Here is a 12,805-nt window from a genome sequence, read left to right as displayed (position 1 = left end):
TGCATGAATCCCTGGGATCTAAACCCGAAGCTCCAAGCTTGCTCAACAGACCCTTTACCTCCTGATCCATCTCCCCAGCTCCAGCTGCATCATTTCTAGACTGCGATATCCGGCACTGTCTGCTGGTGAACAGCAAAGAATGGTTTCGATCTTTAATTTCATAATTAAAGAAGCAGACACACCAAAAATATCAACGAGAGAGAGAATGAAACAATATGAGGGGCTGAATGAGTGAGAGCTCAGTTTTGAAACTGGCCAAAGACTGAGCAAATTTCAGCATAGCATATGACCAGCACCCACAAGCCTTGAAATAACTCCTAGACATGGCAATATATTATGATTTGCCAGGAGAAACGCTGACATCTGACTGGCATGGTTTAAAGGACTACTATGAAGCAGCTCAGCTCGAACTGTTTGGTACACTGAAGTATCCGATACCTTGGCCCACAGCATCAAACACAAAGGGAGTTACTGAGACAACCCACCAATGGCACCATAAATAAGGAAACTTTGGCAAGCATGTAAAAACTTTTGTTAGGCTTAGAAAAGAGTCAAGAACTTGAAACAACAATCCATTTTAACGACATCCATATACACTCTTCTCCATTTCAGGGGACCCTGCCATTCTGACTTCACCAGTGTCCTCAACCCTGGCTGGTGTGCATCGGAAACTCATGAAGGCTTTTACTTTATTTTATTTTTTAATTTTTCTTCTTTTTTGAAAAGTACTAATTCCCAGACTCTACCTGAACCAATTAACTCCAAGTCTCTGGGCCCAGGACTTTGGCGCTCACACAGGTTCCTAAGTGGCTCCAAAGTATACCAGGCTTGCAGCAGCCCCTCTTCCCACTACGGTGTTTTACAAGTTCCTGCCCTGGGCTCACAGACCACACAGGCGTACAAGTGCAAAAACCATGCTCTTTGTTAAAAGCATTTCAAAGTAGGAAACCAAGTGAGACCAATCAGATCCAGACCCAAGAGATGATTTACTTCCGGAGTTTCACTAGAAGTCCTAAGAGGGTTCTGCGGGCTTTTTCCCCATTACTTTCTGTTCTCCTAAGATGTGACTGGAGCCGGAAGACACACGTGATCTCTGTCCATGTCAGAGAGAGGAGCTTTCAGATTGGGAAGGGCGGGTGGGGAGTTGAATGGACCTGATCAGAGGATAAGACCATGTTTCCAGCGAGAAATAAATAAAATGGCTGTGTCTTTAGAGCAAAGAGAACTGTGCTTAGTCAAACAGGTATCAGGGAGTGGGGTAATATGGTGTGTGGTGAGTGTCTGAAGGGATGCAGAGAATGTGCCTGTGTACAACACACTTGTGAAGGCCAGAGAACAGACTCAGTTATCTCTCCTCAGGTGTATTCCACCTTTTGTGAGAGACAGGGTCTCTCACTGATCTGGAATCTCAGCATGTAACCCAGGCTCACTGAGTCACAGACTTCCAGAGATTTGCCCGTTTCCACCTATGTCACATTCTCGGCTGGGCCACCATGCCAGGCTTCTGTAGGTTCCAGAAATCTGAGAGGCAAGTGCTTACTGGCAGCCATCTCCCCAGCGCTGACAGTGGGTCTGCCTTCCAGCAGAATACAAAAGAGATGCGGAAGTGTCGGGCACACTCACGCTAAGCAAGAGCCTTGTGCAAGAATCTCGAAGATGCAAAAAATACAGTGAGAACTCAACTGTTTATGCTTCCAAATCTAGAGGGGAAGGGGAGGAGGATTCCAAGAGGTCAGGGAAAGGGGGAAAAAAGCATATTTTTTCTTTTTTTCCTTTTTATCAACATGTTGTTTTCATATTCTAATAGTGTCTTTGTATTAATACTGTGTCCCAAAGCAATGGCCCCTCATTATTTAGCAAAAGCCTATCTTTTTCCTGCCACTCATAAAACTTCTTAACCCTAGAAAGCCACAGAAGCTTAACCTAGAGAATGCATGGTGTCTTTAACCACAAGGGAAGAGTCGGTTGTTTAGTCAGTCTGCGAGAATTTGAAAGTGGAGCTGGCCCCTCCGTGGTGCTATAGAAACATCTGCATGGCCTGAATCTATGACAGCTTGGCAGTCTGTTCTGAGGCCGTATTCTGAAGGACCGCTGCCTTTCCTCTTCTTCTCCCACAGCCCATCTCATAATAAGGCTTCTGTATGGCTTGTGAAAGCAAGCAAAGCAGGGTAGCTCATGAGTTACAAAGGCCGGGCCCGGCGGCTCATCCATGGAGGAGACTCAAGATCAGAAAGCTTCCTTTCTCTCTGAGTTCTCAAATCTCCTCTCATGACTGACTGGTATCCTTCTAATAGTGGTGTTCCTAGAATCTACTTGATAGGACTTGGCTTAACAAATGAACACACAAACACACATGTGCACGCACACAAACACACACATATGCACAGAGAGAGAGAGAAAGATAAGTCAAGATAAAAAGCACACCATTTTCCATGATTTTCATTTTCCACTAAAACTATACAACAAATTTGAAGAGAACCATTGTTTTGCTTTGTTTTTTACTCTTCGAGCCATGATACAAGTGACTTTCATGTTTTCCAAAGTTCGGGGTTGGGATATGATCAAGACACTTTGACAATTCTTCAAAAGATGCAGTGGTTACCCAGGATTGAGTTGAACTTTTGGCGCAGTGGCCACGACAGCTGCAAACCACACTGCACAGGAAGAATCCCTTTGTTTGAGATTTTTATAATATTCTTTAAAGATGCATATTAAATAACTTCCTCTGGACCACAGACATGATTGAACTTGAAAAATAAAAGCCCTATAAATATTGCCAAGTCAGCCTTGCTTCTGTATCTCCCTTCTTGCATAAAATGGAATATTTCCAACCAAGCACTGAAACATAAATATTAAAATAATAAGTGGGATACACTACAAATCTACTTTACAATTTCATCACTACTGTAGCACCTTGTTACCAGGGCCAATGCACTCATTTTGTAAAGAACACGAGAAATCTGAGAAGCTTGAGGACTCGTATGACTCGTCATTAAATATTTAATCACCTTTTCAAGTCCTAAGCCTTTATCATATTTCATCCATCTAGAGAGTTCATTCTATACTAGAGATTCCAAGGCCCCCTTTGGAGAAGAAAAAGAAAAATTAGGGAGAGAAAACCCTCAGAAAGGCAGGGTTCAATGATCTCAAGATGACTTTCTTTTTGGCGCAGTAATGAACTCACTTCACCCTGTAAGCCCACCAATCCACAGTAGGATCAACCAGTTAAGTCCATGGCTTTTTAGTCCCCAAGTATCAGTTTTACAAAAGATGCCACATCTGTCGCTTTGGATTCGTGTAGGGTGAAAAATGGGTGTTGCTGGAAAAGAAAAGAAAAATGCATGGCATTAATACTTGACATTGATAATGTACAAAATTAGCAAGTTAATCTATTTGCTTAATAAATAGGTTAATATCTCTATTGAGGCAAGTTGGATTTTTGATATCTTTTGTAAAATCAAGCGCATATCTATTGATGAGCATATCTTAAAGTTATCTCTTTGCTATTTCTAATTTTGATGCATCTAGGCTTCTAATACAAATAATCTATTGGTTTAAATAACCTATGCAAGTATGCTACATAGTTCCATTCATACAGAAATACAAAGATTGGATAAGACCATCTCTTCCAAGTCATTTTTGACAGCTGCAGTAGCAAAATGATTAAAACTTCAACAGACTTAGATTCTTCCACTTTAAGGGAATAAGAACAGGGTAGTAGAACAAGATATCAATGTTGCTGAACAGTACTGTGAGCAAAGAAAACATCTGTGCCCTTGACATTGGAAAACTTGTTTGAACTAAAACACCTAAGGCCATTTTCCAAGGCCACACCCACAGCTAAGAGCTCCATTGCATCAGTCTTGAGGGGTTTGATTCACTCACAGAATAACACAGACTGACTGACGGACTACTGGTATGTTCAGAGAAAATTCAACTCAGAGATTAAAGACTGAATAAAAAAAGGAAAGGAAACTTCTTTGTATACAACTCAGATTAAGTCAACTTAAAGAGAGAAAACTACAACATTGAATCTTACACTTTGTGGAGAAAAGGTAAGGCAAGATGCAAGAGCGCACACATTTCAAGGCAAGTCAGATGATTAAGCTATTTTTTTTGTGTACAGAACAATCCTCCAATCTTTAGTTGGAGAGACATACATTATATCATATTCATCAGTTCTTCTAGTGGGAACAGAAACTAAGCAAACAAACTCAAAAGGACAATTCCTTCAGGTACCAACACCACACACCCCTCCACCTTCCCCACCAGGCCCAGGTCTCCAACAGTCTGGGAGTAAGTACTCTAGTTTGAATGGATCAACATGAGTGTTTTCTCATGCAGACATGAGATGACTCACTGTTTCCCTGATGAGGGGTTCAGTTTGCAACCTCCATTCTGCCTAGCAGTAGGTTTTCTAATTATATTTGTTTGAAACCTGACAGTAGAAGGCTGCATGAGTCAGCTTTGTGGAGAACTGAATGCCCACCCATGCAAGTTTTAGGAAAAATGCCATGGGGGAAGGAACAAAGAAATAAAACCCAAAGAAAGTAGGTGGTCACTTTTGAGCGCTGTGACTCAGAACATGGAAAGATCTTCTGTTTTTGTCCATTAGAGGATATGGGCTGGGTGCTGGCTCAGAGCCTTACACCCAGTACGAAGCTCTAGATTCAAGGCCCTTCATTCCGAGTTCCCCCATCTGCCAGCCAGTGACACCACTTTCAATTACTGACCACTTACATGGCACACTTACCACGGTTCTGTTTTTGTTGTTTTATTTTAACCATTATACCTATCAGCTTTCCCACATCCTCTTGACATTTGGGGATCTTTTAATGTGCTTAAAAAGCTTTGGACTATCAAAACAGAACATGCCAAACCTCAGTTTGCCTTGATGACTGATTCCCGTGCTGTCAGCCCCACCTTGACTCCTATTCTGCTGTTACTAGCTCAGTCCATGGAGCTTGAGTCCATGAATGAAAGAAATCATATCATCTGAAACCTTTAATTAAAAACAAATTCTTTAGGTATCTTTTCGTTTATCCCAGAGTAAGAAAATACTGTGAGGGCCATGAGGCAAGGGGTGAGAAAGCAAGCAGGCAAGCCAATCAACAGGGAAGGTGTGCGTAGCCTTGTGTGGGGCTTAGCAGTTGAGGAGTGTTGAGAACTTGATTCCTTCTCTAAGCAATGAAAAGACTAAGGATAGAAAAGGCAGCAACAAGAAAATGGCTAAATGGGGTCTTAAAACAATCTCCAGGCTACAGCCCCAGTTCAAGTCCCCCCTCCAAAAGGGCCAAGTCTGAAGAGAGAGGACTCTGTAATAGTTAGGATTCCTACAGTGCCATGAAAAAGCAAGGAGATTCTTGAACATGCTGCCAAAATCAGAGAAGCAAGCCACAATCACTATTAGGCCTCCAAAACATCCCAGGTATACACCACAACCTTCAGGATTGTAGGCTCAGTTATCCTTGTTTACGTTGCAATTCGAGTCAATAATTTTCTCAGACATTTGAAGAAGACAATCACTTCACCAGGATATCATCTAAGCAGCCTGTTTACTATTTCTGGAGGTAAACATTTAAGGCAGGAGTAGTCAAACTACAACCCATAATCCAAATTTAACTCCCTGTCTGCAGGGATTTGAATGAGAAATGTCTCCCATAAGCACAGATGCTTAAATACTTGGTCTTAAGATGGTGATGCTGTTGCCATAGATTTAGGAGGCATGACCTTGCTGGAGGAAGTGTGTCAGTGGGGCAGCCTTGATGTTTCAAAGACTCATGCCATTCCCAGTTGGCTCTCTCTGCTTCCTGCTTGAAGTTCAAGATGTGACTTTAGCTTTCCACACCTTTGTTTGCTCCGTCATCAAGGGCTCTACCCTTCTGGAAGTATCTGCCCAAATAAACCCTTCTTTCTCTAAGTTGACTTGGTCATGGTGCTTTATCACAGAAATAGAGAAGTTACTAATATAGTTTCTGACTTTTAAATAAAGTTTTATTGAAACACAGCACATGCTCTTTTTGCTTTCATGGGTTGAATATGACTGTTTTCAGCTTAGTTCATTCATTGTAACATCAACTGCAAGGCTAACCTAAAATATTAAATCTAAAGACTTTTTACCAAAAAAGAAGAACTGGGTGATATCTGCTGTAGAAATCAAATGCTACAAAGCAGAAGTCCAAATAGATGTGCAAATCAGATGGACTTGACGCATGTCTAGCCCTCAATCTGAATTAGGGTGAAAACTCTTGGGGATTCTGTAAGAAGTACATATCTGAGTTGGAGTCTTGATAACAATATTCCTTTATTAGGGAAAAAATGATCTTTTTTTTTCCTTCGTATATCTTTACAAATTCCTAAAATTGAAACAATAGCCTCCCAACACGTGTTGCTTAGTGCTGAAGTCAGGGAGTTCCGACTCAGAGTTTCCATTTAAAAACCTCAATTCCACAGGAAAGCAGGGAACAGTTATGGTCTTAAAAGGCACGTCTATTTCCAGTACCACAAAGACTAATGCCTTAAAGGGGGATGTTGCCCACACAATCTTATATTAGTAGACATGCCAACCCCCCCCTCAGTGTTTGTTAGGTTGTAGCGGGAAGGTAGACATCACCACCAGATGCTGATGTATAGGAAATACTTTTTTCCTCAAATGTTTTCTGATGAAATTTTTTGATAAGAGGCCACTTAGATAAAAAAAGAAATGTTCTGCACTGTAAATAGCTGAATTATAGAGAAAATGTTCTCATATTAGAAATGAGTTACAATGCAGAGACATCGGGATTTGAAGTTCCATAGAATTCTACAGGAAATTCTCCCTGTCTATCACACTTCATGCAGAATTATCTTTTCCTGACAGTCAGGCCTGGGAAAGGCCTTTAATTAATTGATTTTATAAAATAATAACCCCAGAACAAACATTCAACTTAATGCTCAAATATCACATGTCTGTTTTTATAAAGCTGTTGAGGGTTGACTACTGGACACTGCTCTTTTGAGGGTGGACAATGGAAGCCCAAGGAGTTGACCTGATTCTACTTCTTCCAATCAGAGTATGGTTCAGTGTAAATAAACCAAAGCTAACACCGAGACCTGAAGCAATGCATACCTGAGATGATCACACAGGTCACCTTTCATAACATTTTTTTTCCAATACCTTATTTTTAATTATGTGGCTATGTGTACGGGGAGGCAGAATGTTCACGTGAGTATCGTACCCACAATGGCCTGAAGTTGACATCAACCTCTCCAGAGCTGGAGCTGCAGAGCTCAACCTCTAAACTATCTCCATCCTCTCTGCTATGACCCTTACGGATATTCCCAAATGGCTCTTTCTCTGTGCCTCAGCTACCTCAATCCACCATTCAAAAAGAGATACAGGAGCCTGTGCTCCTCCATGCACTCAGCTGATCGGATGGTGAGGTTGTACAGAGGATGGAAGAACGCACCTTGTGACAGCTGCTAGCAGGCCCACTAATAAAAGATCTCAATCAAATTTGTTCTTCCATCTCGTGGAATTGGACAACATCATAATTCTCCTATGATGGCTACCAATTAACTGCCAACTTGGCCTAACCCAAAACCATCTGAGAAGAGAATCTCAATGAGGAATTATCTGCCTTGGGTTGGCCTGTGTGCAAGTCTGTGAGAGACTGCCTAAATTGAGTTCGTTCTATGAGAAGATCCAGTTTACTGTGGGCGCCACTACTCCCTAGGCAGAGGGTCCTAGGCAGTGTTTTCAGAGCAGTAAAGTCAAGCTAAATGCAAACAGGCAGACAACTTGTACTTACTTTAGTCTCTGCTCTTAACCATGAGTGGGATATGAAGATTGAGCCTTAACCTAGTGCTGTTCTGACTTCCTGGCAGTGGTGGAATAGTTGAGAACCGTGAACTAAAATATACCCTTCCTCTCCTACGTTGCTCTTTGTTGGTATAGCTTATCACAGCATCAGAAATGAAACTAGAACATCTCCCTCCCAGTGCTAAGATTCAAACCTTAGTCATCAGGATAGATCTTGAGGGAAGGTGGTAAACACAAATTCACATAGAGCCTAAATTTTGTATTTCTCTCCCAAGTGTATTCATCACACACTCAAGATGTATTGAAATAGAAATACTACATAGAGCAACAGGACTGGGGTTTTGTTTTCACCCGTGTTTTACTGATGGGACAAACAGTAAATACAGAGGCAGGCATTTTACCTCTTTCCGTCAAAATAAAAAGAGCAAAAGGTAAGGAGAAAGAAATTCATCTAATTTGCCCACAGTTTGTTCTGAAAACTTGATGGGCCACATAGCTGGTAAGTTACCTCACGGACGTCTCTGAACTCATATGTCCAATACATTTATCGTGGGAATCTTCCAAATTTGAAAACGTAAATATTATGGACATAAGTGTTTTCCAGGTTTACCCACGTGAAGAACAGCACTGGGAATGATGATATAGTCTGAGTTTATATCAAAAGAAAAAAGAAAGAGAGAGAGAGACAGAGAGAGAGAGAGAAAGAAAGAAAGAAAGAAAGAAAGAAAGAAAGAAAGAAAGAAAGAAAGAAAGAAAGAAAAAAGAAAGATGAGCATAAATCAGCAAGATGGTTCAGCAAGGAAAAGCACTTGCGGCCAAGCCTGACGGCCTGAGTTCAATTCCCAGTACCCACATGGTAGAAAGAACTGACTCCAGCAAGTTGTCCTCTGACGTCATGTGCACTGTGACAATCAATACCTACAAATATACAAATGCATGCACATAAAATAAATAGAATATTTTTAAAGAACAAAACCCAATGAGAAGGGCCCTTCACTGTTTCTTTAGTCCAGTTCCTGGGAATCAATCATCTCTTAATGGGATCAACTCGTCCTACTTGATGATCTACTCATCATCTTAGTCATGACTACTTCATAGTTAGTTAGTTAGTTAGTTAGTCAGTCAGGTAGGTAGGTAGTTAACACACACCAAAGTGTTCACACTCACCATAAGCTCTGGATATGTGGGCCGTTCTTTGGAATTTTTCTTCAAGCTTAAAGAAAAAAAAATCACATTAAAAATATAGAAACCATTTTTCACTGTTAGGATTTAAGAACCAGTGTAAGACTGACCATAACTTTTTTTTTTATGCAGAGAAAACAGGTTTCCTATCTCGACTTCTCAGAAACTATGTTTTAAACCACTGTGGGCTTAGATGAGTAAGTGTGGAAGTGGAGTGTTGGGGTGTGTTTATTTTCCTTTAATTCAACCATGAGCGCCATTCCGTCCAACTGTTCTGATCTAGAGCCATCGCCTTTCCAAACCTACATGTACTTTCCTTCAGGGTAGCTTCTGATCCCGCCTCCCGGGAAAGAACCAGCAAACGCTTCTCACAGGACACTCTGTGCTCTGCACCCCTTCACTGCCTTCACTGCATCAGCCTCCCTTTTCCCCTTCCATACATGGCTGGCTTTTACACGCTCCTACCCCATCCTCCCTGGGACAGAAACCACGAACCTGAATTCAACTGAGGTAGTACGCCTTGTTCACTGTGTCTTGGTGGATAAGAAAGGAAGGCATATTCAGTCATCAAATTAGCAATTATTCTTAGAAATATTTTGTGGTTCTGCAGTACTGTCTAGTGGTCGCTCGGTTCTCTGAATACCCAGACATTTAATAACATTTGATACCAGAGGCAATCCTCATAAAACTGCAACATGAAAGAGACCAAACCCATCACCCCTGTCCTCAACCCACCCCTATTCTCTCTCCACCCCTGGCTCTAAAATGGAAAAAGAAAAGCAACGGTTTACTTCACGTTAGAGTTCCAGGTTATAGAATGGAGAAAAGGACGGCCTTGGAAATGAGGGGGTGCAAAATAACCTCAGTACTCTGTAGCCACTGGGCCATAAAATCATACGCGAATGAAAAAAAAGTTGTCAATAAAGTTGAAGAAGCACAATGTGACAGTGTATTAGGTTGCTAGGATTTGTGCTGAGGGGTCCCTGTGAGCAAGAGAGGTCTTGCACACATAGCACGAGCTCTGCTGCACCCACAGAAGCTAATCACCGCGAGGGAAGCAAAGGACAGATCTGTGGGAGGGTGACGTCATTGGGAGACTTGGAACCACACAGTTTTAAGCAAAACGAAATTCTTTTTAAAAATTAAAATGAGAGGAAGCTTTTTGAACCAAAACAACTTAAAAGCAGCCTACCAGTTTATTCCAGGCAATGCTGTGGGTAGAAGCCAGGGAACCTGAGACAGGGTACAGGTAGAGGTGAGGACAGAAGTTGCAACCTGGAACTGAGGGCACACCTAGGACCTAGTGACCTCAGGGACCAGACAACCTATGAGAGAAAGTTCATCTCAACTGGGGATAAAAATAGAGCACATCAGAAAGAAGAATTATCAACTGTCAGCGTGGGACTGGGATGAGAATGTGTGCCTGGGTGAAATGAATGAGTTTTTAACCCACTCCTGGCTCTGCATACACCTATATCCTAGAGTCAACATTGGTGGTTCCCAATGGTGGTGAGCCTGTACCTCCACCCCAGGGAACATCTCTCTATGTCTGGAGGCATTTTTGGTTGTTGCAACTCATCGGCAGTGCTGTTGCTGCAAGCATCTGACAGAGGCCAAGGATGTTGCTAAGCAGTCTTCAATGAATAAGCCTATCTCCCATAACAAAGATAATTCATTTAAAAATGCCCTTGGGTGCAGACATCAAGAGGTCAAGAATCCTTGGACTGGACTATGTGTCATTGGGTGGCCCTCTTTATTTTTTTTTCAGTTACCTATTTCCTTCTCTAAAATGGAACTCATTTAGAAGAATCATCTCCAGTTGTTTCATATGCTATCTGCTTATATTCTCATCACGAAAACCTTCTATCTCTCTCCTCTGTCTTCTGAGAAACTAAAATTGTCTAAATTCAAGTATTAGCTGAACTGCCCTCTGGGCATTACTGCCTTGCACACAGAGCCTAGATTATTTTTATTATACAGGAACTCCAAATATCCAGCTATTGTTCAACACAAATCTAAACCTAGAAATTCTTCTTCATTGGTTAATTGACTTTACTTATTAAATCAATAAAAAAGAAACATAAACACAACATTAAAACTACACTCAATATTCAAATGATTAAATATGAAATCTGAGGGGCCAACAAAATGGTTCAACTGGGTAAAGGCATTGACTGCCAAGACTGGCAACCTGAGTTTTATTCCTGGAACCCACACAGTAGGAGGAGAGAACGGACTCCCAGATGTTACCCTCTGACCTCCATATGTATGCCATGGCTGCTTATACCCAACAGAAGGAAAGGAAAGAAGGAAGGAGGGAGGGAGGGAGGGAGGGAGGGAGGGAGGGAGGGAGGGAGGGAGGGAGGGGAAGGGAAAGAGAGGAGGGAGGGAGGGAGGGAGAGAGAGGAGGGAGGGAGGGAGGGAGGGAGAGAGAGGGGGGAAGGGAATGAAAATGTTTAAAGTAAATTAAATCTGGAACACTTTTATGTTCTACCTTCCCATGACTAACTTTTTACTCAATCGTAGAACTAAGGGAATGGTTAGCTAAGAGAAACATCTTGATCTTGATATGTTAAAATAATAGGCTCTTGGAGCAACCAGAGATCTTCCAGTTGGTCTAAAGACTTTAAAAGTTCCTCTTTTTTTATTATTTTTTTTTATGTTCTTGTCATTGTGACAATGAAGAGAGAACCCCAGACCTTGCACAGACTAGGAAAGTACTCTACCACCAGGCTATATAGCCTCATCCCTGAGGCTTTCAAGTTTAAAGTAAAAGTGACCTTGAGACAGGACATTTTTATCCTCCATAACAGTTTACAAAATTTTCTGTCTTGTTTTAATCTGTATTTTTGAAATTGGAAAAAGTCACCAGAGTTGATCAGTGAGAATGCGTTAAGATTTCTCTCAAACCTCAGAGGCTGTTGGCCAATTACCCAATAGCTACTTCTTGACTTACGGCCCCTGGTCAGAAAGGAAAGTTTATCCCCAACTATAGAGTTGTAATAAGAAGGACTTACACAGTAGCTGGCCCTAGTAATAATGCCTGTAATTCCAGCACTCAGGAGACTGAAGCAGAAGGATTATAGAATCAAGGCCAGCCTGGGCTACAGGGGGACTTTTAGGACAGTCTAGTGCATACAGTAAAACCCTATCTACAGAAGAAGAAATAATAGCAGGAGAAGGGAGAAAGGGAGGGAAAAATGGAGGGAAAGAAAGACCGTTCATTGAATTAGTATAACACATCTAACCTATTCTCTCCATCTTTTAAATCAAAAACACTTCAAACATGGCACTAAGAATAGTAAAAAATACCCAAGATAAAGTTGGGGCGGAAGCAAATTTTCCATGTTTAATAGGAAACGTTTGAAATTCCGTATAAAATAACAACCTCGGTGTTCAAAGGCACACCACTTTCTTCTTGGATCGAAGTCTGACTTTTGAATGTTCGAGTGGCTTGTCATTTTCAAGTGTGCAATTAGCTAACGTCTCTAATTCCTCTTCCAAATGCCACAACACAGGGTCCTGACCATGGCTGACACACTACAAAACAGATCCGTGCTGTCTCGAGAATTGCTGGCTTGAAGTTTATGCTGACCAGAGGTTTTCTGCCTATTTGAACTCCCCCTGATCATTTCCAAGAAGGGCTATTTGGTGCGTCCACAGAATAAAAACACAGCGTGCCTCTGAAGCCATACATTTGTCAAAAGACAAATAAATAAAATCTACTGCCTCTTTCACTGCCCTTTTCTGAACAAGCAAATTGTGTTTAATTGACTCTTTCATTCTAACTCCTGAGTCAAACAGTATTGACATCTGGACATC

At 41.5% G+C, this 12,805-nt stretch overlaps 1 protein-coding gene across 3 annotated transcripts in view; it reads right to left on the bottom strand.

Annotated features, from left to right (window-relative positions):
• Positions 1 to 2,423: 2,423 nt before the first annotated feature.
• Map2k6 (mitogen-activated protein kinase kinase 6) overlaps positions 2,424 to 12,805 on the bottom strand; it is a 127,895-nt gene continuing 117,513 nt past the window's right edge. For all 3 annotated transcript variants that reach the window (XM_057774191.1, XM_057774192.1, XM_057774193.1), the window contains 2 exons: positions 8,969 to 9,014; positions 2,424 to 3,319 (listed from right to left, as the gene is read on the bottom strand). In XM_057774191.1, coding sequence (XP_057630174.1) covers positions 3,242 to 3,319; positions 8,969 to 9,014 — 124 coding nt within the window. In that variant the 3' untranslated portion in view covers positions 2,424 to 3,241. The remainder of the gene's footprint in view (positions 3,320 to 8,968; positions 9,015 to 12,805) is intronic.

This window comes from Chionomys nivalis, chromosome 7, assembly GCF_950005125.1.
Source record: "Chionomys nivalis chromosome 7, mChiNiv1.1, whole genome shotgun sequence".
Lineage (NCBI taxonomy): Eukaryota > Metazoa > Chordata > Mammalia > Rodentia > Cricetidae > Chionomys > Chionomys nivalis.
The sequence above is the reverse complement of the archived record's forward strand: the minus strand, read 5'-3'. Positions and strand labels throughout refer to the sequence as shown.